The sequence below is a fragment of the Phyllostomus hastatus genome, unplaced genomic scaffold, assembly GCF_019186645.2.
Source record: "Phyllostomus hastatus isolate PE091 unplaced genomic scaffold, TTU_PhHast_1.1 phas_scaffold_216, whole genome shotgun sequence".
In the NCBI taxonomy this organism is placed as follows: Eukaryota; Metazoa; Chordata; class Mammalia; order Chiroptera; family Phyllostomidae; genus Phyllostomus; species Phyllostomus hastatus.
The window spans coordinates 4,401,733-4,426,112 of NW_025334018.1; the positions used below are offsets into that span (position 1 = coordinate 4,401,733).

At 39.5% G+C, this 24,380-nt stretch overlaps 2 protein-coding genes across 2 annotated transcripts in view; one reads left to right on the plus strand and one right to left on the minus strand.

Annotated features, from left to right (window-relative positions):
* The window catches only part of NUP210L (nucleoporin 210 like), a 100,408-nt gene extending 77,982 nt beyond the window's left edge, over positions 1–22,426 (plus strand). The window contains exons 32-40 of the mRNA XM_045816946.1: positions 1,279–1,496; positions 3,617–3,753; positions 9,250–9,376; positions 16,186–16,335; positions 17,737–17,987; positions 18,417–18,621; positions 21,271–21,372; positions 21,828–21,902; positions 21,991–22,426. Coding sequence (XP_045672902.1) covers positions 1,279–1,496; positions 3,617–3,753; positions 9,250–9,376; positions 16,186–16,335; positions 17,737–17,987; positions 18,417–18,621; positions 21,271–21,372; positions 21,828–21,902; positions 21,991–22,088 — 1,363 coding nt within the window. The 3' untranslated portion in view covers positions 22,089–22,426. The remainder of the gene's footprint in view (positions 1–1,278; positions 1,497–3,616; positions 3,754–9,249; positions 9,377–16,185; positions 16,336–17,736; positions 17,988–18,416; positions 18,622–21,270; positions 21,373–21,827; positions 21,903–21,990) is intronic.
* A 107-nt stretch (positions 22,427–22,533) lies between these two features.
* Positions 22,534–24,380, minus strand: RPS27 (ribosomal protein S27). The gene is made up of 4 exons (XM_045817215.1): positions 24,270–24,380; positions 23,851–23,959; positions 23,150–23,260; positions 22,534–22,619 (listed from the first exon to the last, which is right to left on the minus strand). Exons 1-4 carry the CDS (start codon positions 24,273–24,275, stop codon positions 22,591–22,593), a joined length of 255 nt encoding a protein of 84 aa, XP_045673171.1. The 5' UTR covers positions 24,276–24,380; the 3' UTR covers positions 22,534–22,590.

A 24,380-nucleotide genomic window follows, 5' to 3' on the forward strand; every position in this document is an offset into this window, starting at 1 on the left:
GGGAAGGAAACCAGGACTCAGATCAATGGTGTGGACCAGAAGGAAGAAAGAAACATTCAACCAGAACAGAACGAAGAAATAAGTTTTCACAAAAATGAGGAGAGGCTTAGGAACCTCCAGGACATCTTTAAACATTTGGACAACATCCAAATTATAGGGGTTCCAGAAGGAGAAAAGGAAGAACAAGAAATTGAAGACTTATTTGAGAGCATAATGAAGAACTTCCCCAATCTGTCAAAGGAAACAAACTCCCAGGAACTCCAGGAAGCTCAGAGAGTCCCAAAGAAGTTGGACCCAAGGAGGATTACACCAAGGCACATCATAATTACATTAACCAAGATTAAAGATAAGGAGAGAATCTTGAAAGCCACAAGAGGAAAGGAAAGAGTTACCTATAAAGGAGTTCCCATAAGACTATAAGCTGATTTCTCAAAAGAAATCTTGCAGGCAAGAAGGGGCTGGAAAGAAGTATTCCAAATCATGAAAGGCAAGGACCTACATTCAAGATGACTCTATCCAGCAAAGCTATCATTTAGAATGGAAGGGCAGATAAGATGCTTCTCAGATAAGGTCAAGTTAAAGGAGTTCATCATCACCAAGCCTTTATTACATGAAATGTTAAAGGGACTTATCTAAGGAAAAGAAGATAAAAAATATGAACAGTAAAATGACAAAAAACTCACAATTATTAACAGCTGAACTTAAAAACCAAAACAAAAACAAACTAAAGAAACAACTAGAACAGGAACAGAATCACAGAAATGGAGATCACATGGAGGGTTATCAGCAAGGGAGTGGGTAGAGAGGAGTAAAGGTACAGAGAATAAGTAGCATAGATGGTAGGTAGAAGAGAGACCGGGGGAGCTTAAGAATAGTATAGGAAATGTAGAAGCCAAAGAACTTATATAGATGACCCAAGGATATGAACTAAAGGGGTGGGGGATGCAGGTAGGAGGAGGTGCACAGGGCAGAGGAGGTGCCATATTTATTAAGGGGTGGGGGAAAATGGGACAACTGTAATAGCATAATCAATAAAATATATATTTTTAAAAGTCATGCTGAAAAAATTTTTAAATTAAAAAAAAAGCCTTACTGGGCACTGTATATATGAAGGTAATAGACTAATCTCTGGCCCCTAGTTGCTCACACCCCATTGTAGAATTCCTTCTGAACTTTTGAGCTGTTGAATATAAGATGTTGAAAGAGGGTCTGCCCTCAGAACTGTTTTCCTAACTATTGCCTCTTTTCAGAATTTCTGCCTTTCATGTCTCCCTTCAGAGATGACCTACTGCTTATTGGACCAGGGAACAGGAACTACACTTACGTGGCCCAGGCTGTGAACAGAGGGGTGACACTTGTGGGGCTCTGGGATCAGAGGCACCCAGGCATGGCAGACTATATTCCTGTAGCTGTGGAGCATGCCATTGAGCCAGACACCAAGGGTACCTTTGTTGGAGATGTCATCTGCTTCAGTACTCACCTCCTCAACCAAAATGGTCTGGATGCCTTCCCTTTCTTAGCCTCACAACTGACTGGATTACAAAGCAACTTGTCCCTTAGAGGATAATTTTTTCCCAAATTATCTGAAATCTTAGGGCCTCTCTTAGAAAGAAAATGTTTTTATGTATTTTATTATTTTCATGCCCATTTCTCTCAATAGCCAGTCATTATAGCAGACCGTCATATTTATTAAGTGCCTATTGAATGCATAGCTCTATGTAGTGTACTATATAGACAGTGTAGGGTCCTGTGCCTTCTCCATTTCCAATTTCTGAAGGAGGGTGCATGCTAAGTTGAAGTAAACGATGAAAAAAGGAAGGAAAGAACAATAAGGCTTTAGTTCTAAGAACCAATTTTGTGTATAGTGTTTTGTGAGGCCCATTGGAGGCCTAACTCCTACATATGTCATCACTGTAATAAGGTTTGGCCTTACTATTTTTATCAACAAGAGCATTTCTGTTCTAAGAAGTACTACTGAGTTAAAGAAAACCAGTCCTTCAACCTGGCCTTGTGACTCAGTGGATTGAGTGCCAGCCTGTGAACCAAAGGGTTGCCGGTTTGATTTCCAGTCGGGGCCCATGCCTGGGTTGTAGGCCAGGTCCCCAACAGGGGGCACGCAAGAGGCAACCACACATTGATGATTCTCTCCCTCTCTCCCACCCTTCCCCTCTGTCTAAAAATAAATAAATAAAATCTTAAAGAAAGAAAAGAAAATCAGTCTTTGGTTAACAAATGATGATAATTATTTGGGCTTACAGATAGCATATTTCTGAATGGTACACACTGACTAAGTGTATGCATCCAAATAATCCATCCAAATAAGACAGGCTTTGGCTTTGTGTCTTCTCTGGAACTATGGGTATATGTTTTTAGGTAAAGTGATGTAATGTTGGACCTGACTTTAACATTAACTATATACTTTGGACTTGATACAAAGGGAGCTCTATTCAGACTAAGTCAAATTCTCCAATCCTGTAACAGCTGACTTGCAAGCACCCTGTACTAACATGTAATCCAGGGCTGGTGAGCTAACTCTGCTTTAAGGTTGACAGAATTATAATGCCATGATTATTAATCTCTTGTCATTGAGGCAGAGGCTCTTTTACTCTCTTTTGCTAGGTTTTATCAGGATTGTCCCCCTGTCTCCATTCTGGAATATTCTGGGCATCCCAAATACATACTACTTTGGATGAAGAAGCAAAGGGGCCACACGCCAGGATCAGTAATCTAGCCTAATGTTTGGCATTCCTCTGCCACCTTGAGATTTAAGCCAAAATAAATCCTTTCTCCTGCCAGTTGTCACTTTCTTACAGTCTTTGTGCTGGTATCAATTGGTAGTTCAAAGCAGAATTCATCCTTAGCAAGGTTTAAACAAAGTTTAACTAGAGAGTTATCCATACGTAAAATGAGTTTTTCTTTAGTGAGAACTAAGTACCTTTTATGATTATGAAGGTTAGTAAGTAGCTCTTATTTATTTATTTAAATCCTCATCTGAGGATAAGTTTATTGATTTGAGATAGAGAGAAATAGCAATGGTTGCCTCCCTTACATGCCTAGACCAGGGATCAAACCCGCAACCTTTTGGTGTACAGGATGACGCTCCAACTGAGCCACCTGGACAGGGCGGTTCTTCTTTTATTTTGCTAGCATGATATGTGAAGGGGATCCTGCCATCCAAAAAACAAAGTTATAAAGCCCTGATTGGCATAGCTCAGTGGATTGAGCGCGGGCTGGGAACTAAAGTGTCCCATGTTCGATTCCCAGCCAGGGTACATTCCTGGGTTGCAGGCCATAACCCCCAGCAACCGCACATTGATGTCTTTCTCTGTCTGTCTGTCTCTCTCTCTCTCCCTCCCTCCCTTCCCTCTCTAAAAATAAATAAATAAAATCTTTAAAAACAAAAAACAAAGTTATGCCCTGGCCAGTGTGGCTCAGTGGATTGAGCATCAGCCTAAGAACCAAAAAACAAAGTTATTCTCAAAGCTGTGTGTTGCTCTTGGGGAGAGAGATCCAGTTGCTTGACTGGTCTAATGGTTTAGAGTCTGAGTAATGTTAAAGTGGCTACCAATGTATATCAAAAGGTTGTAGTCAAGTGCTTTCTCTTGTCTTTTCCTAGGTGAACCCGGGATATGGATGATTTCCACTGACAGTATTTTACAAATAGACACTGTCACTGGGGTAGGAGTGGCCAGGAGACCAGGAATAGCAACAATCTTTCATGACATCCCAGGACTGGTGAAAACATATCGAGAGGTAAACCTAATGATACCAGGGTTGAGGAGACAAGGGTGACTATTTCTATATATGGGAATATGCATATAGAAAAAAAAAACACTCATATATCATAGGTAAAAATAGCCAACAAGCTATTATTGGAACATGAATGGAAACACTATTAGGATTCTTAACCAGAAGAATGACTAGACTTATATCACTTGACTACTGGTTGGTACTAAACTGTAGGAACGAGGGTAGAAGTTGAGAACCTAGTTGGGAGGTTATTATTGCAGTAACCCAGGTGAGATATGATGGTGGATCAGGGTGGTAATAGAGGAGGAAATGAGCAGTTGAACTGATATATATAATTATATGTTTAATTATATATATATATTTTTATATATATATTCTAAATATATATTATAGGTAGAGCCAATAGAATTACCTGACAGATTACGTGTAGAGTGTTAAGGCAGTCAAGAATGACTTGACGTTTTTGACTGGACAACTAAAAGGTCAAAGTTGCCATCAAATGAAATGGGGAAACTGTAAGTGGAACAGTTTTGGAGAGAAGGTCAGCTCTGGACATGCAAAAATTGGACATGACATAGCTGTGTATAAGAGTCTGGGAGTCACCGGCATAGAGATGACATGTAAAGCCATTAGATCACCAAGGGAATGGGTATAAACAAAAAAAAAAGGCCCAAGGACTGAGCTCTGGGGACATTCTAATATTAAGAGTGCTGAGAGAGGAAAGGAGCCAACAAGAGAGACTTAGAAGAAATGACCAGTGAAGTAGGAGGAAAACCCAAAGATTTTTGTGTCCTATAAGCCAAGTGAAGACAGGGGAAGGGAGTGATCAACCATGTAAAATGCTATTAATAGGTCAAGTGAGCTGAAAACTGAATCATGACTGAAGGTTTTTAGAACATGGAGACTGGAAACTGATGAGTAATTTCAGTGAAAGTGATGGGAGTGAATGTTTGACTGGAGAATTGGAAAAGAGGACTCAGAGACAGTGGATAATAGGACAGCTCTTCAAGAAGTTGGAGTCAAAAGTTTGTATTGCTGATTATTTTTTAAAATTGGAGAAATAATGACTTGGGAATGATTCAGTAGAGAAGAAAAATCTGATGAAGGAGAAGGGAGAATTGCTGAAGTGATATTCTTGAGTAGGTGAGATGGGTGAACAAGTGAAGAGGTTGGCTTGATGAAGCCTTTCCATTTCCCTTAGATACAGGTACAGTCTCCTTCCACTGTGCTCAAAGAACTTGTTTGTTCCTCTTTTCATTCCTCAAATGCAACAGCTATCATTCTTTGAGCATCTACTATGGGCTTGGCACTTTACATCTATTTTTTAATTTTGATTTTACATCCAGTACAACTATCATTTTTAATTTGCACAACCTGCAAAGTAAAGTGTTTTACATATGAGTAAATTGCCCAATAAATGCCTATATAATATCTGGTGCATTCTTTTAAGGAGCTCACAGTCTAGTGGTGACATAAATAAGTACATGTAGACTGCATAAATAATGAAAACATAATTGATCACTGCTCTACTAGTGGTATATCAGATATCTTCTTAGAATACAGAAGAAAATCATTAATTCTGTCTAGACATTAAACCTAAAGTTTTCAGAGGTAACAATGAAACTGAGTCTTGAGGATGAGACATTTGTTTGGCAAGAAAAATGGGAGAAGGCATTTTAGACCAAAGACATAGATGTGCAAAGGCAAATAAAAGTATATGTTCTGTTTCCCCTGTCTGGTGTGGCTCAGTTGGTTGGGCACTGATCTGCAGAGAAGTTGCTGGTTCAATTCCCAGTCAAGGGCACATGGCCTTGGTTGCAGCAGGTTCAGTCCCCAGTCGGAGCATGTACGAGAAGCAACTGATGAATGTTTCTCTCTCACACTGATGTTTCTCCCCCTCTCTTTCTCCCTCCCTTCCCCCCTCTCTAGGAATAAATAAATAAAATCTTTAAAAATATATGTATATTGTGTTTGAAGACCAACAAGTAAACCAGGGTGGCTTTAGCATAAGTTTACAAGGGAAGAGAGGGAAAAACTTAACATCCAAAAAAAGAACTTGTATGAAGAGCAGATTAACAGCCCTCCCTGGGAACTAAGTTGGTTAGAATGTCATCCTTATACGATTGTGGGTTCAATCTCCAGTCAGGATACATACAAGAATCAACCAATGAATGCATAAGGAAGTGGAACAACAAATCAATGTTTCTCTCTCTCTTATATTAATAAACTTTTAAAAATGTTTTTAAAAAACAGATAAGAATGTTGAGGACAGAGATAATATGAAAGGACAACCAGAAAAAAAAAAAAAAAAGATTGAGAAGGGTCCAGGTACTACAAAACCAAGGAGAGACTTCTGGCCAAGATGGAGGCATAGGTAGATACAATGTGCCTCCTCACACAACCAAAAGGACAATGACAAATTTAAAAACAAAAAACAACCAGAACTGACAGAAAATTGAACTGTATGGAAGTCTGACAACTAAGGAGTTAAAGAAGAAACATTCATCCAGACCAGTATGAGGGGTGGAGATGAGCAGCCAGAGCAGAGAGCACTCACAGCAAGGTGGGCAGCTGGAGGATCAGTGCAGGCAAGGCCATGGCTGGTGGAGTGGGCAGTCCCACATTTGCATGTGGATAAACCAGGAGGAACAACTAGGGAGTGAGACAGACCACTCAACTCAGGGTACCAGCTTGGGGAAATAAAGCCTTAAAACCTCTGACTGCAAAAATCTGTGGATGTTGCAGCAGTGGGAGAAACTCTCAGCCTCACAGGAGAGTTTGTTGAAGAGACCCACAGGGTCCTAGAATGTACACAAACCCACCCACCTGAGAATCAGCACCAGAAAAGCCCAATTGCTTGTGGGTAGTGGGGCAAGTGACCAAATGCCAGCCAAGAGCCAAACAAGTGGCATTGTTCCTTCTTGGACCCTTCCCCCACATACAGCTCCACAACACAATATGGGTTGCTCTGCCCTAGCAAATACCTAAGGCTCTGCCTCTTACTACATAACAGGCACACTGAGACAAAAAAATATTGAAGGGACTGATCAAAGCTCCAGAAAACATACAACTAAGCAATGAAGAAATAGTCAACCTATCAGATGCAGAATTCAAAACACTGGTAACCAGCATGCTTATAGAAATGGTTGAGTATGGTCACAAAATAGAGGAAAAAGTGAAGGCTATGCAAAGTGAAATAAAGGAAAATGTATAGGGAACTAACAGTGACAGGAAGGAAACCAGGATTCAAATCAGTGATTTGGAGCAGAAGGAAGAAAGAAACATTCAACCAGAACAGAATGATGAAACAAAAATTCAAAAAAAAAAAAAATGAGGAGAGGCTTAGGAATATCTGGGACAACTTTAAACATTCCAATATCTGAATCATATTCAGAAAGAGAAAAGGAAGAACAAGAAATTGAAGACTTATTTGAGAGCATAATGAAGAACTTCCCCAATCTGGCAAAGAAAACAGACTTCCAGGAACTCCAGGAAGCTCAGAGAATCCTAAAGAAGTTGGACCCAAGGAGGAATACACCAAGGCATATCATAATTAGCCAAGATTAAAGATAAGGAGAGAATCTTGAAAGGAGCAAGAGAAAAGAAGACAGATACCTACAAAGGAGTTCCCATAAGACTATCAGCTGATTTCTCAAAAGAAATCTTGCAGGCAAGAAAAGGCTGGAAAGAAATATTCAAAGTCAAGAAGGGCAAGGACCTACATCCAAGATTACTCTATCCAGCAAAGCTATCATTTAGAATGGAAGGGCAGATAAGGTGCTTCCCAGATAAGGTTAAGTTAAAGGAGTTCATCATCACTAAGTCTTTATTACATGAAATGTTAAAGGGACTTATCTAAGAAAAAGAAGATGATCAAAAATATGAACACTAAAATGACAACAAATCACAACTATCAACAACTGAATGTAAAACAAACAAACAAAAGAAACAGAATCACAGAAATGGAGATCACATGGAGGGTTATCCATATGATATGGACAGAGGAGAGGGAGAAGGGAGAATGAGGGGAAAGGTACAGGGAAGAAGATGCATAAATGGTAGGTACAAAATAGGGAGCCCTGGCTGGTGTAGCTCAATCTGTTGAGTGTCAATCTGTGAAGCAAAGGGTCACTGGTTCAATTCCCAGTCAGGGAGCATGCCTGGGTTGCAGGCCAGGACCCCAGTATGGGGGCACATGAGAGGCAACCACACATTGATGTTTCTCTTTCTTTCTTTCTCCCTCCCCCTCACTCCAAAAAGTAAATAAATAAAGTCTTAAAAAAATAGGGGGAGGTTAAGAATACTATAGGAAATAGAGAAGCCAAAAAACTTATATGTACGACCCATTGACATGAACTAAGGGTGGTGGAATGTTGGTGTGAGAGGGGTTAGAGGGCAGAGGGGAATAAAGGGGGTGGAATTGGGACAACTGTAATAGCATAGTCAATAAAATATTTAAAAAAAAGAAAACGAAGGAGAAAGGGTGTCACAAAATGCAAGAGAAGGAATGGGCTATGGTGTCAGAGGCTATAGAAGTTGAAAAGATCTTTTATATTCCAGTTTGTATACTTTGTAAAATCCTCATTTAATTATTCACTAACTAGCAGACACTCATTGAAGCCTCTTATATGTTAGTGATTGTGCTAGGCTCTGGAAATACAAAGATGAGAAAGACAAAACTCCTTCCCTTACTGAGCTCTTAATGTAACTAACTTGGTTTTAAGGCTCTTGAATTTTTTTTTAAATGTGGTAGTACCAAGAAGACTGGACAATATACTGCATTTATTTATTTTTAAAAAAATTATTTATTGATTTTATAGAGGGGAGGGAGTAAGGTAGAAGGGTATATGTATTCATTGGTTGATTTGGTATGTGCCCTGACTGGGAATCAAACTGTAACTTTGGCACATCAGGTGACACTCCAACCAACTGAGCTACCTGGCCAGGTGTATATTGCATTTAAATTGATGATATCTCAGGGGGAAAGGCTCATCATCACCTCTCTTTCTAATGATTAAGCACTAGCCTTATATACAAGGCACAGTACAGGATACAAAGGGATAAATTAGGATTCTAAGTTAAAGAACTTAGAGCCTAATAGGAGGAATTATAACAAGTATAAAAATACCTACAATATAAAGCAGAACACTACAAGTATATTGAGAGAAACCAAAGCATCCTGAAGTTGAAGTTTCAGAAAAGGTTGAGATTATATGTAATGAGAGAGAAAACTTTCTGAAGTTGTAATTGTCTTCAAAGGCATTTTAATAGGGAGTTATACAAAGAGAACATATGTCAGAAGGAATAATGAACAAGACCTCCTTTTTGGAAAAAAAATGTTATTTTCCCATAAGATTTTGAGGTTCTCAAACGTGATCACTAGAAGGGCAATTCATGTGAAACGGACACTTTTGGTTAAATAAGTTTTGAGGGGTGGAGAAGAAGGGAACCAGATTCTGTAAGAGCTTAGGTATAGACTTTCCTTTGGTTTCCTGACAGGTGGTTGTCAATGCATCATCAAGATTAACACACAGTTATGACCTCAAGAGTTACCTCACCAACACCCGCAATTCAACTGTGTTCAAGTTCTTCATCATCACCGGCAGAAATGGTGTCAATCTTAAAGGTTGGGAATCTCTTCATAGGTGTGAGTGATTGTTCCCAATTCATTTACCCCTTTGCACTAGCAATACAAATTTCCTTTTATTTCAAAGTTGACTCCACTTTAACAAATAAATCATTTGGGAGGTATGACAGCTCAAAAATTATGACTGGGTTAAGGATTTGAAACAGGTTCGAACTAATCCCTATTGTCTTTCTAGGTATATAACCCTGCCTTAGAACAGGAGGTAGTCTAGATCAGGGATTTCCAAACGTGGCTGATTTTCTTTTTTCTTTTTTTTAAGATTGTATTTATTGATTTTTTTGAGAGAGGGGAAGGGAAGGAGAAAGTGAGGGAGAGAAATATTGATGTGGGAGAGATACATTGATCAGTTTCCTTTCTCACACCCCCAACTGGGGACCTGGCCCTCAACCCAAACATGTGCCCTGACTGGGAATCAAACTTGAACTGGCAACCTTTTCAGTTCACAGGCCAGTATTCAATCCATTGAGCCACACCAGCCAGGACGAAACATGGCTGATCAAGGAAATTCTTTTTTTAAGAAAATAATCTCTTGAAAATACAGATTCTTGCCCTGGCCAGTTTGGATCAGTTGGTTGGAGCATCATCCTGTAACTGAAAGATTGAGGGTTTGATTCCCAGGACAGGGCACATACCTACATTGGGGTTCCATTCCTAGTCTGGGTACATATGGAAGGCAACCAATCAATGTTTCTCTTTCACATCAATGTTTCTCTCTTTCCTTTCCTCTCTCTCTAGAAGCAATGAAATGTCCTCGGGTGAGGTAAAAAGAAAAACAAAAAAAAAAAATACAACAGAACCTTGGGCTCCATCCAGAAATACAATAAATTTGGGATAGGGCCTAAGATACAATTCTTTTAAAGCTTCCCAAGACTTAAGAATTGTTGGACTAGGTGACATCTGAAATGTTATTTGCTCAGCAAATTTGCCTAGTATGCCTTTTTCTTTTTTTTTGGTTTTGTATTGCACTATGATGTATAGTCAAAAAAAGGTGGAGTAAAGAAAACTAAAATACTAGAAGCTCCTAATCAATTCCAGCTATGTTAGGAATTTTTATATATTTTATCTAATTTAACAATCTTACCATGTATTAATTATCATTATTTTAAAGATGAGAACACTGAGTCTAAGAGCAAGTAACTTAAACAACATATCAATCAGTGGCCAAAGTGGTAGAATGTCCCACTCCAAAATGTATGTACATGGTTTCATTCCTTGTTTTCCCCTAAAGAAAAAACAAACCCCATACCCTGCCACCAGTTGTCTCTGTTGGTTGGAGCGCTGTCCCATAGGCCAAAAGGTTGTGAGTTCAACTGTCAGCCAGAGCACATACTAGGTTTTGGATCTGATCCCCAGTCAGGGCGCATACATGAGGCAACCAAATGATGTTTCTCACATTGTTTCTCTCTCTCTACCCCTTTTTCTCTCTCTCTCAAAATCAATATGCATATCCTCAGATAAAGATTTTTAAAAAAAATTTTTTAGAAGGAACAAATTCCAGATCTTTTCTTTTTTGGCCAAGAGAACATTCAAAACCAAGCAGAGAAGTCCAGAATATAATTACTGAATTACTATCTATAAAACTTAGGAAATTTTATATGTCAACCATAATTGAAAAATTAAATTTAAAAAACTTAGGATAATTTAGCCCTGGCTGGTATGGCTCAGTGGATTGAGTGCAGGCTGTGAACCAAAGGGTCACCAGTTCAGTTCCCAGTCAGGGCACATGCCTTGGTTGTGGGCCAGGTCCCCAGTAGCAGGTGCAAAAGAGGCAACCACACATGATGTTTCTCTCCATCTCTTTCTCTCTCCCTTCCCCTGTCCAAAAATAAATAAATAAAATCTTTAAAAAGAAAATAAAAGAGAAAAAGAGAGAGGACCCAAATAAGTAACATCAGAAATGAAAGAGGAGAGATTATAACTGATACCACAGAAATACAAAGAATTTAAGAAATTACTACAAACAACTATATGCTAAGAAACTTGAAAATGTGAATGAAATGGACAAATGTCCAGGAAAATAAAATCTCCCAAAACTGAATGAAGAAGCAGCAAAAAGCCTGAACAGACCAATAACAGCTGGTGAAATTGAAGCAGTAATCAAAAAATTCCCAGCACACAAAAGCCCTGGACCAGACAGTTTCACAGGAGAATTTTACAAAACATTTAAGGAAGAGCTAACTCCTATCCTTCTCAGACTATTCCAAAAAAACCAAGAAGAGGGAAGACTCCCAAACTCTTTTCATGAGGCCAGCATCATCCGAATCCCAAAACCAGATGAAGACACAACAAAGAAAGAAAACTACAAGCCAATATTGCTGATGAACACAGATACTAAAATTCTCAACACAATATTGGCAAACAGCATCCAGCAATACATTAAAAAAGATCATATAAAAAATGATCAAGTGGGAGTCATCCCAGGGATGCAAGAATGGTACAATATACACAAATCAATAAACATAACACATCACATAAACAACAGGAAAGACAAAAATCACATGATCATATCAATAGATGTGGAAAAGACATTTGACAAGGTATAGCACCCTTGTCAAATGTCTTTGGAGTGGGAGTAGAGGGAGCATACCTCAACATAATAAAGGCCATATATGAAAAACTTACAGCCAACATCATACTCAATGAGCAAAAACTAAAAGCTTTCCCACTAAGATGAGGAACAAGACAAGGATGTACAGTTTTACCACTTCTATTCAACATAGTATTGGAAGTCCTAGCCACAGCAATCAGACAAGAAAAAGAAATAAGAGGCATCCAAATTGGATAGCAGGAAGCAAAATTGTCATTGTTTGCAGATGACATGATAGTGTATATAGAAAATCCTAGACACTCTACCAAAAAACTGTTGGACCTAGTAAGTGAATTTGGCAAAGCAGTGGGATACAAAGTCAATATTCAGAAATCTAAGGCATTTTTGTACACCAACAACAAAAGATCAGAAATAGCAATCAGGAAAAAAAAAACCCATTTGCTATAGCAACAACAAAAATAAAGTACCTAGGAATAAATCTAACCAAGGAGGTAAAAGATGTGTACTCAGAAAACTACACAACAATGAAGAAAGAAATTAAGGAAGACACAAATAAATGGAAGCATATACTGTGTTCATGGATTACTGTGTTCATGGATTAGAAGAATGAGTATATCAAAATGTCCATACTACCCAAAGCAATTTATAGATTCAACACAATCCCTATTAAAATACCAATGACATATTTCATAGATATAGAATAAACATTCTACAAATTTATATGGAACCATAAACAACCAAATTTATATGGAACCAAACAAAATTGCTGAATAGCTGCAGCAATTTTGAGAAATAAGAACAAAGTAGGAGGGATAACAATACCTAATGTGAAACTATATTAAAGGCCACTGTAATCAAAACAGTATGGTACTGGCATAAGAACAGACACATAGACCAATGGAACAGAATAGAGAGCCCAGAAATAAACCCAAGTCTCTATGGTCAATTAATATTTGACAAAGGGGGCAGAAGCATAAAATGGAGTAAAAATAGCCTCTTCAACAAATGGTGTTGAGAGATCTGGACAGCTACATACAAAAAAATGAACCTTGACCACCAATTTACACCATACACAAAAATAAACTCGAGGGATAAACGACTTAGTTGTGACACCATAAAAGTCCTAGAGGAGAACATAGGCAGGAAAATCTCAGGTATTCCACACAGCAATATTTTCACCAATATGTCTCCTAGAGCAAGGGACATAAAGGAAAGAATAAACAAATGGGATCTCATCAAAATAAAAGCTTCTGCATGGCTAAAGAAAACATCAGCAAAATGAAAAGGGAACTAACTGTATGGGAAAATATATTTGCCAATGACACCTTGGACAAGGGTTTGGTTTCCAAAATATATAAAGAATTCACATGACTCCACTCTAGGAAGACAAACAATCCAATTTTTAAAATGGGCAAAGGACCTGAACAGACATTTCTCCAAGGAGGACACACTCAGCACTTAGAGGCATAAGAAAGGATGCTCAGTATCACTACCCATCAGAAATATGTGAATTAAAACCACAGTGAAATACCACTTCACACCGGTCAGAATGGCCATCATAAAAAAAAATCAACAAACAACAAGTGTTGGAGAGGTTGTGAAGAAAAGGGAACCCTAGTGTACTGTTGGTGGGAATGCAGACTGGTGCAGCCACTGTGGAAAATTGTATGGAACCCAGCAATTCCACTGCTGGGATTATACCTTAAGAATCCTGAAACACCAATTCAAAATAACCTATGTACCCCAATGTTCATAGCAGCACAATTTACAATAGCCAAGTGCTGGAAGCAACCTAGGTGCCCATCAGTAAATGAATGGATAGAAAAACTATGGTACATTTACACAATGGAATTCTATGCAGCAGGAAAGAAAGAAGGAGCTCCTACCCTTTGCAACAGCATGGATGGAACTGGAAAGCATTATGCTAAGTGAAATAAGCCAGGCAGTGAAAGAAAAATACCATATAATCTCACCTATAAATGGACCCTAATCAACAAAACAGGGAAGCAAAATATAAGTGAAGACATTGAAATAAAGAACAAACTGACAGTTACTAGAGGGGAGCGGGAAGAGGGAAAACAGGGGAGAGAAAGGGAAGGGTCCGTCAAAGATCATGTATAAAGAACTCATGGACAAAGCCAAGGTGGGTAGGATTGAGGGTGGGGCAGAGGAGAGTGGTAGGTGGGAAATGGAGACAACTGTGCTTTAACGATTAAAAAAAAAAGAACAGTATAGGAAATGGAGTAGCCAAAGAACTTTTATGCATGACCCATGGACATGAACTAAGTGGGGGGATTGCCAGAGGAATGGGGTATACCAGGTGGGGCGGGGGAAGGGAAAAATGGAACAACTTTAATAGCATAATCAATAAAATATGTATTTTTTAAAACTATGAGATAGCACCTCAACAAGTATTGGAGAGGTTGTAGAGAAAAAGGAACCCTTATTCACTGATGGTGGGAATGTAAACTGGTACAGCCACTATGGAAACAGTATGGTGGTTCCTCAAAAAAATTATGAATAAACCATATGACCCAGCAATCCCTCTTCTGGCTATCTATCTTAAAAACTTGAAAACATTTATTCACAAAGATATATGCACCCCTATGTTTGTTGCAGCATTACTCAATGGTGACCAAAACATGGAGACAACCAAAGCATCCTTCCATAGACTGTATAAAGTAGATGTGATACATATACACTATTGATACATATATAGTATACTATGGAATACTACTCAGCCATAAGAAAAGATGAAATACTGCCATTTGTGACAACATGGATGGACCTGGAGAATATTATGCTAAGTCAGTCAGAAAACTAAGAACTATATGATTTTAGTCATATGTGGAAAATAAAACTGAAACTCATGGACATAGACAGCAATGTGGTGGTTGCCAGAGGGGAGGGGGTGGGGAGGGTAGTAAAGGCTAAAGGGGGCCAAATATATGGTGACATAAGTCAAGTCATATGATTTGACTTTGGGTGGTGGGCACACAATGCAATATACAGATCATGTATCATAGGAAAGTGAACTTGAAATCTATATGATCTTATTAATCAGTGTCTCTCCAATAAGTTTAATTAAAATAAATAAAAATTTAAAAATAGAAAAAAATAGACTCAGAAAAAGCATTAAAAAAAAAAAAAGAAGCCCTGACTGGCACAGGTTGGGCATTGCTTGCAAAGTCAAAGGTCGCTGGTTCAATTCTCAGTCAGGCCTTGTGTTGTGGGCCAGCTCCCTGGTTCGGGGCATACAAGAAGCAACTGATGTTTCTCTTGCACACTGATGTTTCTCTCCCTCTCTTTCTCCTACCCTTCCTCTCTCTCTAAAAATAGAGCAATAAAATTTTTTTTAAATCTGCCCTGGCTGGTGTGGTTCAGTGGAATGAGTGGTGGCCTGTGAACAGAAGGGTTGCCAGTTCAATTCCTGGTCAGGGCACATGCCTGGATTGCAGGCTAGGTCCCCAGTTGGGGGCGTGCAAGAGGCAACCAATGATGTTTCCTTCTTTCTCCCCTCCTTCCCCTCTCTCTGAAAATAAATAAAGTCAGAAAAAGAAACTGTGCAGGGGATAAATCTTAACAGGACACCAGTTCCTGTTTAGCTAGAATGCCATCCATTGAAACTGACTCAGTCATGGCACCAGTCTATTTCTTTCCTTTCTTTTGAGAATTTTTATAGGAGTTAATTTGAACCAAACTGAGGACATATGCAAGGGAGCAATATCTCAAATGCTTCCCGTCTATTTCTTGCTGGCTATGTGGCTCCTGTTTAAAAGGCATCACTTGTAATGAATCTTCAACTTCATTCACTTGGAGATCACTTTTAGAGATCTTCGACTTGAGTCATATTTACATGGTTTTGGAAAACAAACCTATAGACTTAAAAAAGCTACTTCCCAGATGCAGTGCTGTATTTCTAATAGCTGTCCAACCTCTCTGTAATCTCTTTCTCCCACTGATAAATTCCAAAAACCTGTGAAAGGGACACCGTCTCTCATATTGATAATGGAAGCCCACTATCATTGTTAACAAGCTAGCAGAGGCAAGGGTCTTCCACTACTACTCTTTCATCTTAATTGTAGCAAAATTCAGCAAAGCTGGCAAGCAGACAGCTGTAGCAATAGCAAGTGACTCCCTGTTTTGGCGGGCAGGGATACCAAACTTCTTCCATATAATGGCCTCTCCTTTTACAAATTCTTGTTAGTGATAAAACTATTTACCTCTTTTCTGCTATTAGGATCCTGCAACCCAAGTCAGGCTGTGGCCATTACAACAGTACTTCTTCCAGAGACCCTCATACTGTGCCATGTACAGTTCAGTAACAGTTTGCTGGACATCCCAGCAAGTAAAGTCTTTCACGTCTATTCTGATTTCAGCATGGAGAAAGGTGGGTCCCACCAGCTGAATGTGGTTTCCCTCTTGTTTTGATATTTGTGCTCTGTAATTGTGGACCCTTTCTCAATCAACACTTTTGTTCAATCCATTCAAACTTGTTAAACATGCCTCTATAACATCTTTTTATTGTTTACAACACAATAGAAAATGCTTTTCTATTATAATTTTCTATTTTCTTTGTTAGACCCTGTTGTCTCTGTGAGGGCTTGCCTTACGTCTCATTCATCTTACAGCCCCAGCAAGTAGCAGTGTTTGTTGAACTGAAAGCTATTCCAAGCAGAATAGCATTAACAAGCAGAAAGTAGAAACAGGCATGACACTGGGATGACATTATATAAATCAACGATCTAAAATGGAAGATTCATGTCGAATGTAAATAGGATAGTGCTACATCATGGGAGTTTCTACTCCAAGGCCAGGCGGTGTGAACAGTATGGGTAATGATTAAGCACTGAAGCAAACCGCTGAGCACTGAATACAATGCTTGGTACCAGGACAGGCACCGGGGGTACAAAGAGGAATGACACAAGGCTTTTAAATTTTAACTCTTACTGGTACTGCAGAGGGTAATTAGTCATGAAGATACTTGTGGGACCCCAGAAAGGCGGTGTGTCTACCTCCAACATGGGTGTTAAAGTAAGGTTTCACAGAGTAAATAACGTTTTAGAAGATGACTACGAGTGAGCTAGATGTGAAGAATAAACGACATTTCAGACAATATACAGACCCACAGAAGTTTACAAAAATAAGATTAAAGCAGTTTTAAAGTATCTACTGGAAGGACATAGAATGGACAAGAATGAATGAATAATGGGAAGCAAGGAGAGTAGTAAATGGTGCCGTTGCAATACTCCAAGCATGAAGGGACAAGTGTCTAGGGTAACAGAAATACTAACAGGGCAGACAGATGTCAGAGGAATTTCAAAGGATGAGTTAGCAAGATTTGGAGAATGACCATTTTTAAGAGTGATGTGAAAGATGTCAAAAGACACCTGATGTTTGAGCACTATGGAGAGAAATAGGCCATCAAGTGGTGGTTTGATAGAGAAGTGATTCAGCTATGCTCGTAGCTTGCCTTTCTTCCACAAACCCTTTCTGATCTTACCAACTGACTACTTCATTCTGTATCCCCATCATTTGTGTGCACTGTATTATGTAATACTCCCTGACATGTCCATTTACCAATAGTGGCATTCTTAAACAACAAGTTCAGTTGTAGGTTCCCTGGGACTGTTTTGTTTTGGTGGCCCATTAGCGTGCTAATACCGAACACCAAATCTAGATTCACATTTTCTTTTGAATGTGTAGGTCACCATTTTTACTTCCTGTCCTAACTCAGTTGGCTCAATAAAGCCCCTGAACATTCCTGCTCAGTTTTTCCTCTTTTCTTCAGGGGTTTATGTCTGCCTAATCAAGGTTCGACCCCAGTCAGAGGAGCTGCTCCAGGCCCTCAGCATGGCTGACACCTCAGTCTATGCGTGGGCCACACTGGTGGGCGAACAGAGCAAGAATGGAATGCAAAGAATCCTCATTCCTTTCATCCCAGCCTTTTACATCAACCAGTCAGAACTGATTCTTAGCCACAAACGAGACAGCGGAGAGATAAGAATACTGGGAGTGGACAGAGTTCTTGAGAAGCTAGAGGTATGTTGAGAACTGAACCAAAACAACAGTTTTGAAACAGATATTTTTGATTCCCAGTCTAAGACAAGGTAAAGAAAATTTCTGAATAATCTGATAAAATTCACCATAAGAGATTCTTAAACAGGATGAAGAAAAGGTGTCCCCTTCACAAAGTCAGGGGGACTCCCAGAGTCCAAAATCTAGGTTATTAGCTGAAGATAACACCAATGCTATCTTAAAACAATCGTTAGAATTCTAGTTTAAAACTTTTTTGAAGCCCATTTTATTCTCACAGATCACTTTTTCAACACATCTAAGTGTGAAAAACTAAATGACTTGTCAACTAGCTAGAACTAGAAATCCAGATGTGTTACTGTGTGTTTAAGATTGGAATGTCGGATACAAACTGCCTTTTCTTTCAGGCAAATGCTACTTTATCTTTTCTCCAAGGTCTTCCCCAGCTCCCCAGTTCTGGTGGTCCCTGGCCATAGTTACTCTTCTCTCACACCTGGCCTCGCTATCTACCCTGTGAGAGTGGTCAACTTCACTTCCCTACAGCAGATGACATCACCTGTTTTCATCAATATTTCCTGTGTGCTCACCAGTCAAAGTGAGGCTATCCTAGTGAAAGCTATTAAGGAGAAGTCTGGTGCAGGTGAGCATTGGGAGTTTCCTATTTTCAATCTAGAGAAGAAACAAGACAATGCATTACAATTAGTTAATGGAAGACATTCAGCCACTTGATCAAAACTATTCAAAAGTAGCTGAGGCATGGATCGATTTTCTAAGCCTACTCAAAACACAATCTTCAGATAACTTTTTTAACACTAATTACATGTGATACTTAACATATATTTAAGAATAGTCCTGGCTGGTGTGGCCCAGTAGATTGAGTGCCCACCTGCAAACTGAAAGGTTGCTGGTTTGATTCCCTGTCAGAGCACATGCCTGGGTTGCGGGCCAGGTCCCCAGTTGGGGGCAAACAAGAGGCAACCAAATTGATGTTTCTCTCCCTCTATCTCTCTCACTTCTCTCTCTGAAAGTATTTTTTTTAAAAAGCAACCAATGAATGCAGTAAGAGCCTACTAGTGTATACAATGAAGTGGAACCTCCCTCTCCCTCTAAAAATCAATAAATAGAAAAAAAAAATTTTAAGTCCACAGAACCATCCTCCTCATATTTATCACTTCCACTAGTCCATCCCTCCAAGGAAACAGTACTTACTAGGAGTGAATTAGGCTGAACCCTAGTACATTGTTTATATGAGCACTTGATATGTACTGCTCAATAAATATCCTAAGCATGTTTATATGCATTTTAATACTTGTAACTCAAAAGGGCAGATGTATTTTGCCCTTTTAGAGTTGAAGAATCAAGGTGTTCAAGGCCCCCCACTAGAAGGTTCAATGTGTGCTGTATTAGAGTAGTTTTTAAGTGAAGTTGATTCTAATAAACTCATTATGGATACAGGCAACAAACCACAGCAGTATCAACAGTGTGAATCTGTCACCAATGGAATCCAGATATTTTCATGTTCCAACTGTCACATCTCAAAATATTTTTCAAAATTGCAGTTATCAGACCTTAAGTTAGACTTTTGTTGTTACTAAAGCACATATATTACTGTATCACAAATTAGGGCTTTTAACATTTTGCTGTGTAATTGTCACAAATTAGGTTTTTTTCTATTTTGATTAACTTTTGATATAATTGGTTTCCTTTATTTCTATGCATAATATATTTTGCACTTAAAAATATTATGAGATGTATAGATTTCACCAGCCAGTTACCCATGGCAAAAAAAAAAAAAATTTGTTAAGAATCTGCACTTCTTGGAGATGAGGGATTAGTGGAAACAGTACAACCATGGTGGGTAGGAGTGGTTAGTTACAAATATTTAATCCAACCTTCAGCTCATTGACACAAGCATGTGAGAGCCTACTAGTATATTCCAGACATGGTTCCTACTGCAGAATCATGGGAAGGCCCAGTCGGGGAAACAGTAATTGGTTCAGTGTAACAGTGGGACGCTACAAAATACAACACCCCGTTTTATTTGGACTTTCAACAGTGGGACCTGATCAGGGATTAGTATCTTTTTAGTATATGCACTTCAAGCAACCTTATTCAGAGTGAAGCAGTTTGTCAACTGTGTGAAGCTGTGAGGCAGTTGTCAAAGAATAAAGTGAGAGGTTTAAAACCAAGTAGGAGACCACAGAGGGCCTGTAGTTGAGATGCAAATAAACTAGGTGTGAGGGCCTGGTCACAATTTATAGTGGAAGAACTGGAAGTTCAGGGAGTTTAATGGCAGAAAGGAGTTCCAGACACCAAAAAATTGAAATAACCGAAGGCAAATAACCAAATAAAGTTCAGAAAGGAATCTCAAGTTTTATTATGGTCAAGGTTTTACACAGATCAAAATGTTCCCTAGAAACATCTTGAGTAAAAAAAGGTAAGGAGCCCTTGGATTTATGAGATCATCAGGGATCCAAAAAAATGTTCATTACAGGGATTAGAATTAGAAATCGTTACCACAGATTGCCACTAATGTGATGAAGGGATGTCACTCAGAGCTCAATGCATAGGAAATTTAACAGCCATTTTCAGATGGCAGGGGTTTTAAATACTCTTGAAAGCAGAGAACTAAGAGGCTCAAAAACTGGAGCTTATTACTTTGGGAATAGGAAAAAGCCAGAAAGTTGCAGCCAGGTATATAGTTTACCTCTTTACTCTGGTAAGAAGCTAAACAATTTCCCAGAGCAGCAATTTTCAACCTTTTTCATCTCATGGTACACATGATTATTAATAACTGTGGCACACCAAAAAAGTACACAGGGTCTGGCATGTAACACCTGTTTGACTGTGGTTGGTAGGGTAATAATGTGGATGTAACACCTTAAGTTGAACATTTCACCTAAAATGTCATATGGTGTGCTGGAGTGTGATATTGTTAGAATTACATGCTTATGATTTTGTAATAGAAAAGGAGCATTATTTGTGCTGGACCTTTTTTCTTCATGACAAAAAGGTGTAATTTTGATTCATTCACATCAGACAGCTATTGTGCTGTTGCCATTTTTAAAAAAATGACAGACTTGTCTAAGGGAAAAAAGGTCAGTGGTCCTGTCTAAGCAGTCAGATATTGCATATTTTCAAAGTTCTTGCAACCAGTTGAAAATCACTGTTCTAGAGGGCTGGGTATTGAGTGCTTCTGCTAGATACGTTAATGGTGACAAGGTTTTAAATGCAGTATCTGCCTTGTGTTATTAAACAACCATCTTCTCTTGCTCTGGCCAATGCACAGATCAATGTGAAGATTCAGGTGTCCTCCAGAAGTTCGTGGGTTCTTACCAGATCCTCTTGACTCTCTTTGCAGTGTTGGCATCAACAGCTTTCATCTTTCTAGGTAATGGACTTTTGACTTGGAAAATGCCTTTGTATTTCACAAACTAAATAAGGATGAGAATTAGTTGTTCATTACATCTAATTTGGGACAAGCAGTTGAAACTGATTTAGCCTCTCTAACCCGTCACCTAGCAAAGGCCCCACTCAAGTTATAACTACCATACATTGGATGTGGCAAACAAATACCATTCACAAGTGTAAATCACTGCTAACCCTTAAGATAATGGCTACTTTTGCTCAAATTCATAGCTAAAGATGTGAGCAACACAACACACAGTTTTATCTACACCTGCACTTCCCCCCACATCTTTTGGCCAGAAGAGGAAAGTATCTCTAAAAATAACTGAATACAAATTTCCAAATTACTATCAAGTTATTTAATCTGAAATATTACTAAGGCCTTCCTGTAATGAAGACAAATTGGCTTCTTTACTGACATCTTTGTTCTTATTCCAGCATACAATGCCTTCCTAAATAAGATACAGACAATTCCAGTTGTTTATGTACCAACTCGAGGAATACCCGAGTCAGGTAAAGAATCACCTTCCTTATCTCCTTCAAATCCGATATCCAGGTTTTATTCATCTTTCACCTATTTCCCTTCTCCGCTTATTCCTAGGTTCTTATACCGCCACTCGTTCTCCCCGCTTCATGAGTCCACAGCCCCCACCAGCTCAGAGTCGGCTGCAATACTGGCTGTGGAGCATAAGGCACTAACCTCCACTTGGACAAGTCTCCTTAACTGGAGGACACTGGAGGTTTCTCGCCCTTATCCGCCAGAACCGCCTAGCAACAACCTCTATATTCCCAAGCCTCAGAACAAGGTTTCGGACAACTGTAAATAAAGGATCCCGAGCTGTTTTGTATTAAAGTAGTGTGTTGGATTGTGTTTCAAAGATTAACTGTCAGTTCCTGTTCTTAGTTATAAGAAAACATAAAAGTGAAAGTAAATATCTCATTTATATGGTATACCACATTTTTTCATCAAGCTCTGAAGATTTCCTTAATGTGCCCAGGTGGACAGAAATGTCCCAAATGAACTATTTAAGTACTTGGCTACTTACTTGCCCTCAATGACTAGCAGTCCATTCTTCTGGTTGTCCCTGAATATTTGAGGGAATATTTAACTTCCTAGCAGTAAACTACAAGACAATAAACAGGATGTATCCAAAATGTGTTTATTGGGATGGTTCCCCACTCATCTTGATTCGTGGTACTTTTAGTGCTGCTTCCTTCTGAAGGAGCATCCTAGAAGAAAATGGTTCAAAAGTTAGCTGACAGCAGCCTACTTTCCTTGCCCCACACTCACAGAACTGATGCCTTGTGATCCACCCACAAGAATGCTACACCTTTTCCTTAATTCCTTTACCTAACACCCAGCCACTTAAGGACCTTTTTGGCTACAGCTCATAATAAAGCCGCTTTTATCATCCACTCATCACAACTTTGGACAGTAGTGTTTTGAAATTAAGAAATATGTTGTTGGCCCTGGCCAAGTAGCTCAATGGTGGCTCAAGTGTCCCCACACACTAAGGTTGCAAGTTCACTCCCCAGTCAGGACACATAACAATCAACCAGTGAACCCATAAATAAGTGGAACAAGAAACTGATGATTGTCTTTCTCTTAAAAAAAAAAAAAAAGTCATTTCTGCTAATATTTTGGGGGGAAAGGCTATCAAATCCAACCCTCTTTCCAAGAGTCTGATAATTTACACTACATATGATTCTTCTATCACCATAAGATTCAAAGCCCAGATTCTACTTGTTAAACAATTTACCTTCTGTAAGCCTTGCTTTTCCTCCTGTAGGCTGACAGAGGACAGTGGAGCAGCCAACACACAAAACTACCGTTTGTGCATGGCTAAAGACGGTGGTGATTTTATAGCAACCTGGAAGAAAAAAATCAAGTAGGGGTTATATTTCTTCCATGCCTTTCTTCACTTATGCATATGCTATTATGTATTAACTGTTATATACATGCTATGAAAACTTTTAAAATTTACTATCCTATTTGAAACTTGACTACCTGGTTCTAGGTATACATTAAAGCCAACCCAGAAGTAATCTAGGCAACCTGCCTCCACTTAGGAATTTTTGGTTAATATGTCACTACCATCCTGGAGGCTGAAAGGGAAAGGAGTGGAACCACCAATTACTCAGGGGTCCTCCACATGGGAAAGAAGGATGGCGAGCACAGAACACATCAACCCTCTGCCTCCGGATACAAATCCTTGGTGACCAAGACAGAAGCACAACACATTATCCCAGCTTCTTAACACAACGCAACGTGAGGGTTTGTACATGGGGTTTTGATGGGAAATCACTCTGGACCACTTCTAAAGTACAGAATTTTACCCATCTCGTACATTCGAATCTTAAGACATTGCAGCTGCTTCATGGATACGGTACAGCTCACACTACACCTTTCTGCAATTCCTAAACCCTGTGCTTTCTCGGCTACTGCAAGTTCTCTTCTCACCTGGGCATTTCACATCCATGAAATAGGAATTGGGACTCTGCACCAGGCGCTTCTTCTTGTGTTTCCTCTTCTCCTCTTCTGGAGAGGGATGAAGGAGGTCCTTTGCGAGCTACGAGAGGCACACATGTAGAGATTTATAAGCCAACGGCGAAAAGGGACGATCGAAAACATCCCCCACTGCCACACACCGGGGAGAGCTCGCCCCTCGCCGCCCCTGGTGTCTGCGCAGCTGGGCCGCCATCTTATCTCCTCTCCGCTCCCGTCTATGCAGGGGCCTCGCGGACCTCCGCAGTCCCTGTAGTTAATGTCCTAGGAATGCGGAGGGCAAATGAGGGCCCTCTACGACTCGAAATCAGCGTGAGAGGAGCGTGCGGACCGAAGAGCGAGATCTCCGCCAAAACCTGCATCAAGGAACTCACAGGCATGTTGTCGTGGGGAGGTCGTCACCGCCGGAAAGGAGCGCAAGCGGAAATCCTGCCCTTTATATCCGTCATCCTGCAGGATGTGACGCCTAGGCCTTCGCCGCCATG